General features: G+C 38.9%; 2 protein-coding genes and 1 long non-coding RNA gene across 7 annotated transcripts in view; 1 reads left to right on the forward strand and 2 right to left on the reverse strand.

Annotated features, from left to right (window-relative positions):
- The window catches only part of LOC126926971 (uncharacterized), a 234,636-nt gene that overhangs the window by 120,541 nt on the left and 95,337 nt on the right, over positions 1 to 18,758 (reverse strand). The window lies entirely within an intron of this gene.
- The window catches only part of LOC126927012 (uncharacterized), a 31,803-nt gene that overhangs the window by 6,889 nt on the left and 6,156 nt on the right, over positions 1 to 18,758 (forward strand). The window lies entirely within an intron of this gene.
- Positions 1,142 to 18,575, reverse strand: LOC126926981 (uncharacterized). 2 transcript variants are annotated; one of them, XM_050743286.1, is made up of 3 exons: positions 3,293 to 4,571; positions 3,206 to 3,246; positions 1,142 to 1,766 (listed from the first exon to the last, which is right to left on the reverse strand). In XM_050743286.1, the coding sequence occupies exons 1-3, from the start codon at positions 3,590 to 3,592 to the stop codon at positions 1,736 to 1,738; spliced, it is 372 nt and encodes a 123-aa protein (XP_050599243.1). In that variant the 5' UTR covers positions 3,593 to 4,571; the 3' UTR covers positions 1,142 to 1,735. The 2 variants fall into 2 exon arrangements, 1 of the variants encoding a protein (XP_050599243.1); XR_007715047.1 differs by lacking the exons at positions 3,206 to 3,246; positions 3,293 to 4,571 and adding an exon at positions 18,503 to 18,575.

Raw genomic sequence — 18,758 nt, forward strand, 5'->3', positions numbered from 1 at the left:
GTTTAGAAAACAATAATAAAAATGGGTGTCTTTTTGTGAAAATAATTTACAGCATATCACTCGACTTATTCATATAAGAGATATTAGTTTGTTTAAATACCCTGTTGCACCCTTTTATTCATTTTCAACCCAATTTTTTCACAACATTGAAAAATATTTTAAGCCTGAAGAAAAACATGAAAAACTTCTTATTAGCATGATTTCATGCTAAACATCTTCTTAAGATATTATAAATCTTTCTTGTTTACTAAAACCAGAGCCTAACTGAAATATACGAGTATCGCAACAGGATTAATCGTAATACATGATTAAATACAAGCAATATGTAAGCTATATTTTTACTTTTTACTTCAGAAATAAATATTTCACCAGCATCGTCTTTAGCTTAAGGAAAATAAACTTGTGAAATTTAATTTAAAGCTTCGTAAAACATGGAAATGTTGCAGGATAACAAATCAGAAAAGATATATTAAATAAATCACAGTTCAGGTATCTATAACATGTGATTCTCTTAACAAATCTGTTTCATTCATCAAGCAACTGCAAAATTTCCGTAAAATCAGAAGCGGTTTCACAAATTATAGGCATTCGTAAACATGATAGATAAGAGTTAGTATCGCGGCGTTTTAAAGTATCTATGAGCGTAATATGGAAAGTAAAAAGATGTATAATAAAAATAGTTCACTTTCCAAGCTATCACTAACATTGTAACGAATTATTATACATATAACGGCTCACGAAAGTACTCGGACGCTTACAGAAACTTTCCATGAATATTTTGTTGAAGCTTTTCATGAATTTCAAGATGCATTAGGCTGTCTCAAAAGTTTCTTTCGTTTTGTTCTATTACTACAAAATAGATCATACATAAATCGATAGAATAATATAAAACAAAAAGTGTCGTGCATCTATTATTTCCTTATGAAACGAAAGAAACTTTTGAAACAAATGTAAATAGGAATTATAAGATGCTTATTGATTACCATCGGTATTTGGACAGTTAATTATGTATTGTATAAATAAGTCACAATATTTTTAGTAGGAGCATTTTTACCCCTAATCAATCACATGTTTAAAAATACTCTTTACATTGTACATTAGTTTTTTGCTATGTGTACGTCTGCAATAAGCATCTTCTAGCTTCCATATATATATTTCCAAATTAGTCTCAATTTTTACCGGTGTAATCATGATAGACACGTCTCGTTACATTGAAGTGAAGTGAAGAAAAACACTAACACACATAATATATATTCGCAAAAATCTTCTATCTAATATTTTCGTCAACTACTGTATACACATTTATTATATATTTGTGTGAGATTAAAATCGACAGATACGATAAAAGAATATTGTAGAGGTATAGCAATAAGAAAGTACAAGGAAAGTATAGCTCGTTAATTTGAATTACACCAGATTGTCAGTCATCTATTAGGTCGTGTTAATCTCTGAATAAATTCTTAAATAAATAAGTGTTAATAAAGATAAAGATAAAGAAGTGTTAATTAAACTAGAGACACTTAACATTTATTAGCATTTGTTCTTCCCCATTACTTCTTGAATAGGTCCTTTAGGGAAGAACAGAGAGACGGTTCGCTGGATTCCGTCTGATTCCGATTTTGATTCTTGATATTTGAAAACCAATTTGTCACTTTGCCTGACATTGGTTTGTTCGGAGATACCGAGGGCTTTCCGCTCGACCCGGAAGCCCCCGTATCGTTTCCCTTTTGCGCCGTTAACATCTTCTCAATTGCGCTACCAAATACCTACGGACAAAATTGTTCTTATAAATTTATGAATATTATGTATTTACGTATTTGAATGAAAATTTTTATGAAACGAGATTTCGCGTTAAAATACGTAATAGTAAATTATTATAAACAGTTAAAAGTATTTAACTGTTATTTAATATTCCTAATATTCAAAATAATATTTAACATTCCTATATTATTAATATAGATGAGAAGTCTCGATAAGATAGTTTACAATCATTAAGTACAATATCGCAGATCCACCATCAGAGGTCAGTAATATTAAAATAAAATTCATGTTGGATTAAAAGTGTGGTTAAGTTGGGGCTAACCCCAAATTTGCAAATTTTGACCTAAGTCAAAAAGTGGCCATTTTTGCACCTCCTCGCGAACGAAAAATTCTTGTGCGACGTTTAAGAGAATTTATCAAAAAAAAAAAAAAAACAAAGAATTATTAGCATTTATACGAAATGTGACATGGAAGTTGAAAAAGATGAGTGTAGAGATGAAAAAATTAAGCAGAGGTCAAACTTACGCGCTACACTTGATCTTCATTTTCTTTAAATTTTGATCCAGCTGATAAATCAGTAATTAAACCAAGGGAACTAAGTTTGAAATCAAGCGAATCTGAAATACTATCAGACTGTTGCTACTGGAGAACAATAGCCATCTTGTACTTCGTACTTGCTCGATTCCAAACTCTAATCGATATACCAACAGAATTTACCAGCAAAATAATTATTCAGAGATTCTGTCGATAAAACAATTGAAGTTTAAAATCGAACGAATCCGAATTACTGCGAGATCGTTGGTGGCTATTGTTCTCGTAGCAACAAACTGATGGTACTTCAGATTCGTCTGATTTCAAACTACAATTGATTTATCAATAGAGTTGTCGAAGAATTATTTTGTCGATATCGGTGTAGAACAATAGCCAACAACGATCTCGCTGTACTTCATATTTCATCTATTACAAACGTCGATTCATTTACCAGCAGAGCATCTGAAGAATTATTTCACATGGATCATGTAGAAAAAAAAAACGAACACGAAAATGGAACTGTAATAACATTTTTCATTCCTTGTTGAGAGCCGTTCTTAAACATTTTGCAGGAATTTTCCCTTCGCAAGAAGATCGAAAAATAACCACTTTTGACGCTCTGTTTTCATCCCATATGAATTTTATCTTTAATATTACCGATTGATAATAATGTCACTGCGATATTGTCCGCAATGATTGCAAATTATCTTCTCCACGTTTCACCTATATCGATAATACAGAATATCAAACAACAATTATTTAATTTCACGTTGTTGTTGACTTTATTAATTTTTACGATAAAGTGCATTCTCTGGAAGAGATTTTACGATTTACGATTTTCTTTTTCATTCCCCCTTTCACCTACGATGGCTCTTAAACAAGAAACGATATCGTAATGAGAAATACAACTTACCTGAGCGTCCACTTTGGTTCCACTAGTGTTGTCCCATACGACTTTGTGTTTGACCTCGCTATTAGGGGACTTTTTACCCAACGTTTCCTTCACCGCCTTCACTACCTTCGATTTATCGAACTTGAGACTTAAACTGGCCGTTACTAAATCTTCCGGCTTCTTCGACATCGATTGGTGTCTCTTCGTGAACCAATTCGACGGTGCCATAAAGGTCGAAATAGCGGCTTTCGAGGATCCGCTAAGCTTACTTTTAGCTCCGTGCAATGTCGACACGTCGAAGCTGTTGGAACGGAAGCTCTTCAATCGACTTCCTTTCTGTTCGGTCGTTTTTCCGGGCCAGTTTGAAGAAATTCCCTTCAGATCTCCGGTTACCGTTATCCACTTCATATATAGAGTTTGAAATCTTTCTCAAAATTTTGAAAGGTCCTTTCCTAATTTCTTCCAGCTTACTTCTATTCATTCTGTTTCCGTTGTGGGTGAAGACCGTATCACCAATTTTAAACTCGTGTTCTCGTCTTTTTTTGTCATATTTTTGTTTGTTGATTTCGAAATTTCTTGCTGAGTTTTTAAATGCTTCTTCTCTGTCTCTTTTTAAGTTTATCTTCTTCTCTGTCATTCCCTTAGGGATGATTTCGATCATTTTCCCATACAGTAAGTGATTTGGGGCAAATCCCATTACACTGTGTCTGGTGTGATTGTATTCTTCTACGCTTTTTTCTGCGATCTTTGTCCAGTTTCTTTTTTTTTTCGAATTGATCTTGCATCTGATTCTGTTTACTAATGTTTGATTTACCCTCTCGTTTAGTCCATTGGAGGATGGACAGTCTGTCGAGGTGAAAATTAATTTAATGTTTTTCTCTCTCGCGTACTCTTGAATTTCCTTGGATGTCATCGCTGGGTATCGGTCTGCAAGGATAATTTTTATGGAGTCAGTTTCTCCTGTCGAGTTTATAAGTTTTATGATATCTTCCGCGCGTTGTGTTTTCGATGTGGACATAAAAACAGCCCTTGAAAAGTGATTTATGAGTATATGCATATACTTCTTTGGTGAGTTGTTGTTGGAAAAACCTCGGACCGTATCGAATGACATTATTTCAAACGGTTTCCTCGCTGGTCCTAGTCTCCACATAAGCCCGATCGGTCTTCTCGTTCTGCTTTTATTCCTAATGCAAGTTTCGCATTGTTTGCAGAACTTGTCGACAATTCGGTCCATATTTTTGAAATAATAAAAGGGTCGGATTTTTTTCAATATGTGATTCCTTCCAACATGGCCAAAGAAATCATGCACCGTCTTTATGATATGCTCGCCAAACTCTTGTGAGACGAATATACGTTGGCGTCCTTTAATATTTTTAAAAAAAATCTCTGATTTGAAGGAACTGAGAAAGCTACAAACTGGATATCAGAGTATGAAGAGGAATGCAAAAAATACAAAATAAAAAGCGATGAGGAAAAAGTCAAAGGTTTGAGAAAGTACCTAGGAAAAACAGCAAAAAGGAGGTACCAAACAAATCTACTGAAAGCTGGAGGACACAACTGGGAACTTTGGTTTCGGAAACAAACACTCCACGATAGAGCAAATGTACAGACTTATAAACGAAATAATAGTAGCACTAGAAAACAAGGAATACTGCACAGCCCTCTTTATAGACATAGGGAAAGCATTCGATAAAATTAACCATGAAAGTCTACTACAAACAATTAGGAAACAATTCCCGGAGCAAATACACCAATTAATAAAATCCTACCTAAGCAGCAGAACCTTCGTAATAAAAATCAAGGACACACATTCTCAAGTTAAAGACATCAAGGCCGGGGTACCACAAGGAAGCGTCCTAGGCCCAATACTATACACATTATATACGGCGAACATACCAACAACTACCAACAGCACAGTATTGACATTCGCGGACGACACAGCTATACTAGTCAGGCATACTAACCCAGAAACGGCAGTCAAAATACTACAAGAACATATCATAAAAATAGAAAATTGGCTACAAGAAAAACAAATAAAAGCGAAGCCCAATAAATGCAACCATATTACATTCACGCTACGAAAAAAGATACCACCAAACATCCTATTAAACGGCACGCATATAACGCAAACAAAGCATGTCAAATACCTAGGACTCCACTTAGATACACAACTCACATGGAAACTACACATCAAATCAATAGTAGAAAAAATACAGAAAACAAGGAGACAAATGCATTGGCTAACAAGCCGAAAATCCAAACTAAACATAGAAAATAAATTAAAAATATATAAAACGATCATAAAACCAATCTGGACGTACGGAATACCATTATGGGGGACAGCAGCAATGAGCCATATAAACAAAATAGAGGTAATACAGGCTAAAATCCTCAGAACAATAGTAAACGGACCTTGGTACGTCAGAAACGAAGATATACGGAGGGACCTGGGAATGCCAACGGTCAAGGAAGACATTAGCAGATACTCCGAGAAATACAAATCAAGAATAGCAACACACCCAAACCGGCTAGCTGCGGAAACATACAATACCATAAACATGGACAGAAGGCTAAAAAGGAAGCACCCAGCAGACCTTATAAAGGACATAATCTAACAAACACGAGGATGGTACCCCGCTGGGGGTAGCCACAAACATGCTAATTTAACCGTTAAAAAATTCCACCAAATGTCCAAATTGGACGAATTGTGAATTTTAATAAATAAATTAAAAAAAAACTGTACGCGTTAACAAAATAGTTCCAACTTACTTGAAAATAGTTGCTTGATTCAAGCAACTGTACGCGTTAACAAAATAGCTTCAAGTTATTTGAAAATACTTGCTTCACTCAACTGCACACATTAATAAAATAGTTTCAAGTTACTTGAAAATAGTTGCTTGATTGAGGTAACTTGACCAATCTGAATCATCATAAAAACTTGGAAGGATATTTCAGGCAAAATTACAGGTTCACATTGGCAAAATGATTTTAACTTACTTGAAAATAGTTGCTTGATTCAGGTAACTTGAGCAATCTGAAACATCATAAAAACTTGGAAGGATATTTCAAGCAAAATTACAGGTTCACATTGGCAAAATGATTCTAACTTACTTGAAAATAGTTGCTTGATTCAAGCAACTGTACACGTTAACAAAATAGTTTCAAGTAACTTGAAAATAGTTGCTTGATTCAGGTAACTTGACCAATCTGAATCATCATAAAAACTTGGAAGGATATTTCAAGCAAAATTACAGATTCACATTGGTAAAATAATAGGTTCACATTGACAAAATGGTTTCGAATTGCTTGAATTCAAATCGTTTGACGAAGCAACATGACTAATCTGAATAGTTCAATTGTCATCTTTATCCAAGACTCGCATAGTCAATCGAGCCATTCGGAAATCACATTGACCAACTCCAAAATTGAAAAGTAGAGAAAAGTAATTACAAGTATCGCAAGTGGTGAGACAATATGCGATAAAAATGAAAAGATGAGCGTGGCGTTAAGCTCTAAGGAACTAGAGGTTTTGTGAGAATCAATCGTGTACTTGGACGATGAAATTGCGAAATTATGAGATTGTCCAAAGATGAAGTTGGTCAATTTGACTTTCGCCAGGCTCGATCGTCACTACGACAGTTCTCGCGTATCGAAACTATCTTGATGTTTGTGTCGACAGGTGAGACGAATGAGCGATCGTGGCGGAGAAGGATCAGGACATTCGGTCGTTACGATGGAATCAGTGTTACCGACTTTATTTGGCCGTCGCGAATCAGTCGCCTGTTTTCCTTTTGGAGGCGTGACGAGAATATTGCCAAATCGTCGAGACCCAGCGTCCAGAATGTCCGCACCACTGAGCGGTAGAGGAAATACGCACTATCTTCGGTTGGACATTATGGACGACATCGCATACCTAAGAGCGAGGGAGGTAAGGATCTTTCGTTTATTTTTGTTGAAGTGTTCACCACTTCTAGGAAAACTCCACATCTGGTCTTTTTAGCTTTCTCAAGCGCTGAAGCCATCGACAGCATATAGACAAAGGAATAGCAGGGAGGCAGACCCAATACGGTAGACAGGCGACTCTATGAACGTTCTAAGAGAACGGATCTCCTTCGGCGTAAATGGCGCTCCTTATCGGCGAACGGCTACAATATCCTAAATCTTTCTTTTCGACGGTTTCCACGTCGATCGAAAGAAACTATTCGTCGAAATGGACTATCTGTGGCTGATCTATTACGGTAGAAAGTGAAAAAGAATAAACGAAAGATCCTTACCTCCCTCGCTCTTAGGTATGGGATGTCGTCCATAATGTCCAACCGAAGATAGTGCGTATTTCCTCTACCGCTCAGTGGTGCGGACATTCTGGACGCTGGGTCTCGACGATTTGGCAATATTCTCGTCACGCCTCCAAAAGGAAAACAGGCGACTGATTCGCGACGGCCAAATAAAGTCGGTAACACTGATTCCATCGTAACGACCGAATGTCCTGATCCTTCTCCGCCACGATCGCTCATTCGTCTCACCTGTCGACACAAACATCAAGATAGTTTCGATACGCGAGAACTGTCGTAGTGACGATCGAGCTTGGCGAAAGTCAAATTGACCAACTTCATCTTTGGACAATCTCATAATTTCGCAATTTCATCGTCCAAGTACACGATTGATTCTCACAAAACCTCTAGTTCCTTAGAGCTTAACGCCACGCTCATCTTTTCATTTTTATCGCATATTGTCTCACCACTTGCGATACTTGTAATTACTTTTCTCTACTTTTCAATTTTGGAGTTGGTCAATGTGATTTCCGAATGGCTCGATTGACTATGCGAGTCTTGGATAAAGATGACAATTAAACTATTCAGATTAGTCATGTTGCTTCGTCAAACGATTTGAATTCAAGCAATTCGAAACCATTTTGTCAATGTGAACCTATTATTTTACCAATGTGAATCTGTAATTTTGCTTGAAATATCCTTCCAAGTTTATATGATGATTCAGATTGGTCAAGTTACCTGAATCAAGCAACTATTTTCAAGTTACTTGAAACTATTTTGTTAACGTGTACAGTTGCTTGAATCAAGCAACTATTTTCAAGTAAGTTAGAATCATTTTGCCAATGTGAACCTGTAATTTTGCTTGAAATATCCTTCCAAGTTTTTATGATGTTTCAGATTGCTCAAGTTACCTGAATCAAGCAACTATTTTCAAGTAAGTTAAAATCATTTTGCCAATGTGAACCTGTAATTTTGCCTGAAATATCCTTCCAAGTTTTTATGATGATTCAGATTGGTCAAGTTACCTCAATCAAGCAACTATTTTCAAGTAACTTGAAACTATTTTATTAATGTGTGCAGTTGAGTGAAGCAAGTATTTTCAAATAACTCGAAGCTATTTTGTTAACGCGTACAGTTGCTTGAATCAGGCAACTATTTTCAAGTAAGTTGGAATTATTTTGTTAACGCGTACAGTTGCTTGAATCAAGCAACTATTTTTAAGTAACTCGAAACTATTTTGTCAGTGTGAAACTATATAGACACTAGTTAATTCCCATACATAATGTTAATTCCCATGTATAATGTATAATGTATAAACAGAGCTATTTTTTCAGATCAGAAAGTACGATCAATCTTTTTCTTTAAATATATTATGCAAACGTTGAACAACGTTATGTTTTGTTAAGCTAACAGGATACACTAAAAATACATTATTACATACATTATCCAGTTCGTTCGTGAGTGCCGAGGCGTGCAGACGTGTGTCCAGTGCCCGGCAATGTTCACAAAGCAGCACGTGACCATCCAGTTGCTGCTGAGTGCCGAGACGTGCAGACGTGTGTCCAGTGCCCTGTGAAGTTCACAAAACTCCACGTGACGCCCATCTGTCGAAAGCGAATCCAACTAACCTAGCCAGGGGTTAACAGCCTCTCGACTAGTTCTTTCACACTGAACTAACTAGCTCGATGATGGCTCTATCATTCCCAACAGGCTCCCCGGAGCTAAATTATAACACCGCCATTTTTCCTCCCCCGTGGCAAGAGGGCAACACATCTATCCTCGTAAACGACCATCACACGAAAAAACGAAAGCTCGAACCAACCAAGACAAATGTAAACGAGAGTCAAACTAAACCATCAGCCATCCAGGTGACCACCTACAATAGATTTTCAATACTGGAGTCCACGGAAGACTCCATGATTACAACCGAAAAGGTAAATAATCTCTGTTACGTCGCGTGAAAAGGTCCGCGCGACGTACTTTAATGTCTGACCGTCCAGACCCAAACGTCATTAGAGAACCCTCAATAAAACTAAGGCCCACCATAAACCGATTCTCATTAGCTTGCAGAAACCTTGAATCCTGCAAGCATTTTCGGTTTATAGCGGGTACTTAAAAGGTCCTTAGGTTTATTGAACGTTCTTAAATATTACGGAGTAAGCTGGTAGTTATGACGGGAAGAATTGTTAATTATATGACAGGGAAAATCAGGCATTTAGAGATTAGAAACATCTGGGTTTTCCCACGAGTCATGCCGTTAGGATACTTCCATATCCCAACTTCAACCGTTAACGTCTTAGCTAATGGTAACGGGGATCTGTGTCCTCACATTCATAACGGAAATCGTTCGAGTCAGTCGTCAGTGCAAGCCACCCAAGTCAAACAGTCGGAGTCAAGCAGTCGACGTCTCTTCATTCAGTCTTTCGGTTGATCCTGTTGATTCGATTCAGTCAAGGTTGGATCTGATCAATCGCCACATCTACTACGACCCACGAGCCTTCCTCTCTCAGATTGGCAGTCAGAATCTGAGCAAGATCCAGGCAATCTTCAGACTCAACGACGTTACTATTGTGTGTGATTAAACGAAGCTGTTGGAGAAAAATATAATCATAACCCTACCAATCACGGAGTTATATTAATTCAACCACCCCTATTATCTTAACGGAAATCAGGGGATCGATCTACTCGCGGCGTCGATCATTAGGATCGTAACGGGAATTTACGACTCCCGTTGACGTGTTTCCTCGCGATTACGTCTCCCCGCGATAGCTCGAAAATACAATCTCCATACTCAAAGAATTCCCCCTCCCCCACCGATATTCATTAACGACGTAATCGACATACAGTCAATGATTAAGACTATCGAAAAAGACATCAGCAAAGAGGACTACAAGTTAAAGATTAACAACAACCACGTGAAAATACTGCCGACCCACCCAGACGCCTATAGAAAGTTAACCAAGCTATTAAAAACGTTAAACGCTAAATTCCACACATACCAGCTCAAACAAGAAAGACCATTTCGAGTGGTGCTACGCAACATCCACCACTCAGCCGATCTAGACGAACTAAAGTGCGAACTGTTAAATCACGGCCACGAAGTAACTAACATCAGCAACATTAGGCATAGAATCACAAAAAACCCACTATCCTTATTTTTTATAGACTTAAAACAAAAAACAAACAACAAAGAAATCTACAACATCAATCGGCTGATGAACTCCATAGTTAAGTTCGAGCCACCTCTTGTAAAGAAAGAAATAATACAATGCAAAAGGTGTCAAAGGTACGGCCACACGCAGAAATACTGCAATCATAACTTCCGGTGCGTAAAATGTGCAGGTAATCACCCCACTGACCAATGCACTAAATCCCCGGAAACCCCCGCCAAATGTATCCACTGTCAAGGAGAGCATCCTGCGAACTACAAAGGATGCTCAGCCTACAAAACACTACATAATATAAAGTATCCAAAACTGAGACCCAAGGACATAACCATACAAGAACCTAAACCCCAAAAACTCACCACACCAACAGTATCCTATGCGCAGGCAACGCAAGGAAACGTAAACAACTCGAAAACACACAGTGTACACACAGAAAATAGAATTCCCACCCCACAAAGCACAGACAACTTTACCAGACTCGAAAAACTTATCGAGAAGCAAACTGAGCAAATTAACAACTTGCTGTCACTACTCACACTCTTCATGGACAAATTCATACGCACAGAAGCAAAATAAAACCAATGCGAATAGCTTTGTGGAACGCCAACGGTCTAGCTCAGCACAAATCTGAACAAGAACTATTCTTAAAACAACAGCAAATCGATGTGATGCTCATATACGAAACCCACTTCACCGACAAAAACTACCTCAAAATACACGTCTACAACTTCTACCACACCCAACACCCCAGCGGAAAGGCCCACGGCGGCACCGGAATCATAATCAAATCAAACATCAAGCACTACGAACTTCAACCATTCCAGAAAGACTACCTCCAAGCAACAAACGTAGCAATAGAAGACTGTCATGGTACAATCACCACTTCAGCTGTATACTGCCCTCCCAGACACTCCATCGCCAAAGAAGACTTTGACCACTTCCTGGACACCCTGGGCAACAGATACATAGCCGGAGGAGACTACAACGCTAAACACACCCAATGGGGTAGCAGACTGGTTACAGTAAGAGGCAAAAACCTCCTCAACAGCATAACAACCAACAACCTCAACTACCTTACCACATACGAACCCACACACTGGCCCACCGACACAAACAAAATACCCGATCTCCTTGATTTCTTCATAACTAAAAATATCTCGTCAAGACACGTCCAAATCAATTCCTCGGCTGATCTCTCCTCTGATCATTCCCCCGTGATAGTAACAGTCAGTTCAACTATCATCGAGAATACACCTAATGGCTCCATTCATAACCAACACACCAACTGGCAGCTCCTTAGAGTAGTCTTTACCCGCACAACTTCAGCCTCAACCTCACTAAAAACCAATGAAGAAATCGAAGCAGCCACGGAATACCTAAACACGAGCATAATAAACGCTATCCGCTTCTCCACACCGGCAATAACGTCCATCAGCAATCACGAATACCCCCAGTACATATTAAAAAAAATAGCAGAAAAACGTAGACTAAGAAGGATATGGCAGACCCATAGAACACCGGAGGACAAACGCAAACTAAACAACGCAACTAGAAAACTATCCAAAACCATAAAGAACTACAATAATGACCGTTTTCACAAATATCTCGCCAGCCTGTCCCCCACAGCCGACTCAAACTACTCACTATGGAAAGCCTCCAGGAAACTCACGCGCCCCCCACAAATAATACCTCCAATCCGCCGCCCGCAGGATGGATGGGCGCGTAGCCCTATAGAAAAAGCCAACCTATTTGCCAAACACTTTACTGAAGTATTCCAACCCCATTCCTCCATAGCTGCAGCGGACGTCACCGAATACCTGCACACTCCCTTCCAAATGTCCCCTCCTATTCAACCCTTCATTTCTGCAGAGATCATAGAAGCAATCAGTCGCCTAAACCCCAAGGAAGCAGCAGGTCACGACCTAATAGGAAATAAAGCAATCAAGGAACTCCCCATAAAAGGGATCGCACTCATCGCATCAATCTTTAACGCCATCCTCCGCCTTGAACACTTTCCTAAGGCGTGGAAAATCTCACTAATCACCCTCATCCCCAAACCCTGTAAACCAATATATGAAGCCAGCTCCTATCGCCCAATCAGTCTCTTACCTACCCTGTCTAAACTATTCGAGAGGATGCTCACGAATCGTCTCCTTCCACTCCTAGAAGAATTGAAAACTCTCCCAGATCACCAATTCGGCTTCCGAAAACAACACTCAACAGTAGAGCAAACCCACCGCATAACCCACATGATCAGCCAAACCCTTGAAAAGAAAAAATACTGCTCAGCCGTATTCCTAGACATCCAACAGGCATTCGATAAAGTATGGCATGAAGGGCTACTCTACAAGCTTAAAAAAATCCTACCCCACCCATACTACTCCATCTTAAAATCCTACCTTACCAACAGACAATTCATAGTTAAATGTCTAGGCGCCACTTCCGCAACATTTCCAATAGAATCCGGCATACCGCAAGGTAGTGTCCTCGGACCCCTACTATTCTCCATCTACACTGCCGACTTACCCATATCAAACGAGGTAACAATAGCAACATTTGCCGACGACACAGCACTATTATCTACTCACGCAGACCCGGCAATTGCCTCATCCACTCTCCAGCGAAGTCTCGACTCCATGGAAAAGTGGTTCCAAAAATGGGGTTTTAAAATAAACGAAAAAAAATCCTCCCATGTAACCTTCACGCTCCGAAAACAAACCTGCCCCCAGGTCACCATTAACAACACAATAATCCCAAGCAAGGACTCCGTAAGATACCTGGGCATGACCCTGGACAGGAGACTAACTTGGAAAAAACATATCTCGGAAGAAACAAAGCAACTAAAGGAAAAACTAAGAAAATTCTATTGGCTCACGGGCCGACGCTCCAAACTAAACATACAGAACAAAATAACCCTCTACAAGGCCGTAATAAAACCTGTCTGGACCTACGGAATCCAACTATGGGGAACACAAGTAACTCCAACATTGAAATACTCCAACGCTTCCAATCGAAAACGCTAAGATCCCTATTAAATGCACCCTGATATGTTACCAACGAAACAATCCACCGCGACCTCAAGATATCTACAGTCAAAGATGAAATACACAAGTCCAGAAGCAGATATAACACAAGAGTCAACAACCACCACAACCCACTAGTCACCCAACTACTGGACACGACGGACCAGATCCGCAGACTAAAAAGAAAATACCCACTAGATTAAATCCTTAGTCCTACTAGAACCAACAATATAAAGCTATTATAATCCATGTCATTGTATCACGCCAAATTAAGTTACTGAAAATTCTCAACGAGAATTGATTGTAAATATTCTAATAAATAAATAAATAAATAAAAAAAACTGAATTAGAGAAAACACAGATTAAACTCATGCTAATATATTTTAACGACACATACAAGGAAGTCACTTATGCGCCCAACCCCATCTTAAAACTAGACGAAAGCGAAATACTACAAGCAATAAAGGAAAACCATAACGACACCGTAGGACATTTAGGGATACAGAAAACGTATCAACGGATTAAGGATAAGTTCAAAATCCCCGGCCTTTTTGAAAGAGTAGAAAACTTCGTGAAGACATGCGACACATGTCAAAAGGAGAAACTAACACGTATCAGACCCAAAGAGTCCCCACAGATCTCAGACACACCACTTCACCCTAACGACAAAATCGCTATGGACATCATAGGACCGATGACGAAAACCAAACGCGGAAATCAATATATACTTTCAATTCACGACGAACTTACGAAATATCTAATCCTTGTTCCCCTTAAAACGCAACGAACTGAATCTATAATTAACGCGCTCATTGAGCACTATATTTACATATTTTCGGCACCAAAGACGATTCTGACAGACCAAGGACAAAATTTTGTTAGCGATTTAATGACGAAATTTGAAGAGGCCTTTAAAATCAAACACGTCAAAACAACTTCATTTCACCCACAGAGTAACGGATTCCTCGAAAGAACACATGCCTCGGTTAAAGATTTAATTCGTACTGCGTTACACGGCAATGACAAAGAATGGGACGAAGTACTTAATTTCATTTGTTTAGGATACAACACTGCAAAACATGAAGGAACAGGATTCTCCCCCTTCGAATTGACTTTTGGGCGAAAAGCGAACTTACCTTCCGCAATATCCAAATTCCCCGCATTTACCTATGACGATATGTACTCACTTTGGCAAAAACAGTTAAATAAATATTGGGAAACAGCTCACAAAACACTTATTCAAAATAAGCAACGCTACAAGCGAGACCAAGAAAAAAAGATTGTTAAAACTCAGACCGTGTTTAGGAAAGGAGACTTTGTTTTAATTCACAATGACCATAAAAGAGATAAGTTGGACATTGAATGGTTAGGACCCTATAGAATCAATGATGTGAAAACTCCTTACTACATTATATCTATCGACAATATTAAGAAAAAGATACATGGTAACCGATTGAAAACGTACTTTTTCCAGGATAATGCTGACCCTGGCACTAGTAACAATACCCTTGGTTAGTTGTCTTAAATTCACAGGATAGGAATTACGATTTATAAACAAATCCAACCAATTCTACTACGATCTTAGAGGACCAAGATCAATCTAAACTGGGGGGTATGTCACGACCGGCATACTTCAAATCCGATGGACCGATGATGGAGATAGAGATGTGGCGGCCTTGGCGACAATGTATATCGCCGAAGTGCCTAATGAGTCATCTGTATCCTAACGGTCCTTCCACCGAATGTCCTAGAAGTGTGACAACGGTCACGTACGCCTGCAGGGTAGTGGGGATATTGAGGGATGACAAACAAAGAAGAAACAGATGTTACCGAAAGTCAAATTGTAAGAGTTTCAGTCTTGGAAAGTCACGGCTGGAGCTCAGAACAAAATCGCAGTCAGTGTAAATTCAGAAATAAATTCTCTTGTTTTTTTGTTATCTTAATTTTTTCTTTTCGTACGAGCCTCCTGCTTTTTATTTTACGTGACAATGTCAACGAAACAACGCCATTAAGACACGTATGGTCTCGCCCTTGTAACGCCACTGTGGCTGAGAAACTATATTACTATATTACGAAACTATATTACGCGTGATATAAAACGTATTATAGCTATTGAAGTGGTCACCACTTCTAGGAAAACTCCACATCTGGTCTTTTTAGCTTCCTCAAGCGCTGAAGCCATCGACAGCACATAGACAAAAGAATAGCAGGGAGGCAGACCATAAACTGTAGACAGGCGACGTTGGCTTCGGGGTTTTTCAGTCATAAACACTGCTAGCGTGCGGATCTGGACCAGCTCAAATTGTATTCCTGTATTTCATTATCAAGTCAAATATATACTTTGACCAGCTAAACATATACTGTGAAGATGCGTTGGCATCTGGCAATCATCTTACCCGAAGGACAAAGTCTGCGTGTGGCGAGCCACGTGGCAGAAACCATTGAAACGTTTACCGTCGTGCCCCGTCCCAAGTATTTCTTTTAAGAAGAGCTATAGAATTAATTCATGCCTTTGTTAGACAAAACGTTCATCCCTTTGACCGCGGCTACGTTCGGCGACTGATTGTCGTCTCGAGCCCGAGCTCACTATCATAAATCTCAAATAAATACAGTCGGATCGAATGACAACAGTTTCTTAATACGGCTATGGTGAAATCTAAATTTCAATACTAGGGGTCTTCCCAAAGTTCCAAAGGGAAGGTTCCGGTGTTCTGTCATCTCCGACATATATATATTATTATAATGACTTATTTTAATAATGACTTAATTTGTATAGTAAAAACAGCTAAAATCTCATGTAAGATTGTTGGGATGTTACATGATATTTCTGTTGCATCATTGATTATCGTTATACTTTGAAAAATAATTAAGGAAGCGAACAATGCGTGGACGATTATGGCAGTTTTATTAATAAACGAACGTTTAATAGAGAATATGGATTTACTGGATAAATAAATGTTTCATTAAATATAACTGTTACGCGCAGAATAATATGTTGTTACATGTATGAACTAAAGTTGATGTAATACTCATATTATATTTATGGTTTCAAAGAATTAATAAAATCTGCTGAGATTCAAACGTATGCTCTCCCTTTTATTCTATGAGAATTAAACATTTAGAAGATTTTATGAAAATGCACTAAACAATCAGAAACATCTGTTTCTCCTTTTCTTTTTCTTTTTTTTTTTTTTTTTTTTAATATGTTGATTGCCACGCGATTTTTATACTTATTTTGACTTGGATAGATAGATTAAAGCGTACCATACCAAGACATTTCATTCTTGCAAAATATTCTAGTCTATTTGCGTACGTGCTCATAATCTTGGCTGATAACCGCCATTCGCTATATACATCGTTGCTATCGACGTCAAAGGATTAACACAGTCAAATACATAATCCATACAATCCGATTTGATTGATTTTAGATCTTGCATCAAACAGATCTCTATATAAACAGATAATTTCTGATTCTAAACATTTGTATTACGTTCATCTAATTATTAGGATATTAGATATATTATAAAGGAAGATATTATGTATTAAATAATCTGCCTCTTCTTCCGCTTTGAAATCCTCTACAAACGCCATTTATAGTCGTTCAACTTTTCAGCTCACGGAAAAAAACATTACGCGTATTCCTAGCAATCGCCCAAAGACTCGAACGTGTGCTTCGATAAAGCTCGCTTAACTTTCATCGACACATCGATAACTTTGCGTTCCAAGATGTTATTACGCCCTAGAATCCCTAACATAATTTTAGAACCAGAATTTCTGTGCAAAACAATTCCATCGCTTTGTCACGCTTAACGGCTCAATCATCGAAACATGTATCATAACGCACGAATTATGATAAAAAAGAAACTGTCTTTCGAATAAAAGCAATCCGTTTGCCAGGTGCGCTTAAGGATGTACAGGACGTCGACGGAGCAAGTGTACGAAATACAGCCGCTGGAGGGTAACAGTTCCGCTCAACGTTACACTCAACAGCCGAAACAACGATTCTCTGAAATGCCTACTCCGTCGGTTTCGCCGACGTCTTCTCTCCGAAAGCGCGTCTCGGAACTGCCAAGAGCCGCGAGTGCATCCGTTTCCGGTGCTGCGGGCATTGCCTGCTCTAATACGGATCTGATATCGATCCTAAGCTCGTTAGCGTCTTCCGCGACGGAAATCAACCGATGCGGCGAGGAAGCGCCGAGTTCGCGGGACGGTAGCAAATCAAACTGGCCCGGAAAAACGACCGAACAGAAAGGAAGTCGATCGAAGAGCTTCCGTTCCAACAGCTTCGACGTGTCGACATTGCACGGAGCTAAAAGTAAGCTTAGCGGATCCTCGAAAGCCGCTATTTCGACCTTTATGGCACCGTCGAATTGGTTCACGAAGAGACACCAACCGATGTCGAAGAAGCCGGAAGATTTAGTAACGGCCAGTTTAAGTCTCAAGTTCGATAAATCGAAAGTAGTGAAGGCGGTGAAGGAAACGTTGGGTAAAAAGTCCCCTAATAGCGAGGTCAAACACAAAGTCGTATGGGACAACACTAGTGGAACCAAAGTGGACGCTCAGCTAAGTTGTATTTCTCGTTACGATATCGTTTCTTGTTTAAGAGCCATCGTAGGTGAAAGAAGGAATGCAAGAACGCACATAATACGCAAAAATCTATGGCAGATTCAAAGTACAGTACGCGTTGTGATATTCGGTAAAGATAATAAGTTCTCCTATGGAGATTTCATTTTTCAAATTATTCTCGTACAAGTACGTATTTGCATAAATAAATAACACACGGTCTCTGCGTAAATACCCAGGCCAGTTATAAATATTTCAGTTTGCCAACGATATCTCAACATGTGGGACACTCACATGTGTGCTACTTCGTGAGCGATGATAAAGGCGCTGGTCAAGCCTTCGTCTCGAATTAACGCGCACGATCTCGAAGGACCTCCTATATCTAATCGCGTCAACCATACAGCAACATCGTGATTTACGTCCTTCGAGGACAGCATCTTTCTGTTCCATTTGTTCACGTTCTCGAGAGATCGTCTGGCATCGCCACGGCGGACCTACGACGATTTATTAATATTTTCTTAATAAAAGCTAGCAAATATTACGAATATAT

The sequence above is a fragment of the Bombus affinis genome, unplaced genomic scaffold (genome assembly GCF_024516045.1).
Source record: "Bombus affinis isolate iyBomAffi1 unplaced genomic scaffold, iyBomAffi1.2 ctg00000068.1, whole genome shotgun sequence".
NCBI lineage: Eukaryota > Metazoa > Arthropoda > Insecta > Hymenoptera > Apidae > Bombus > Bombus affinis.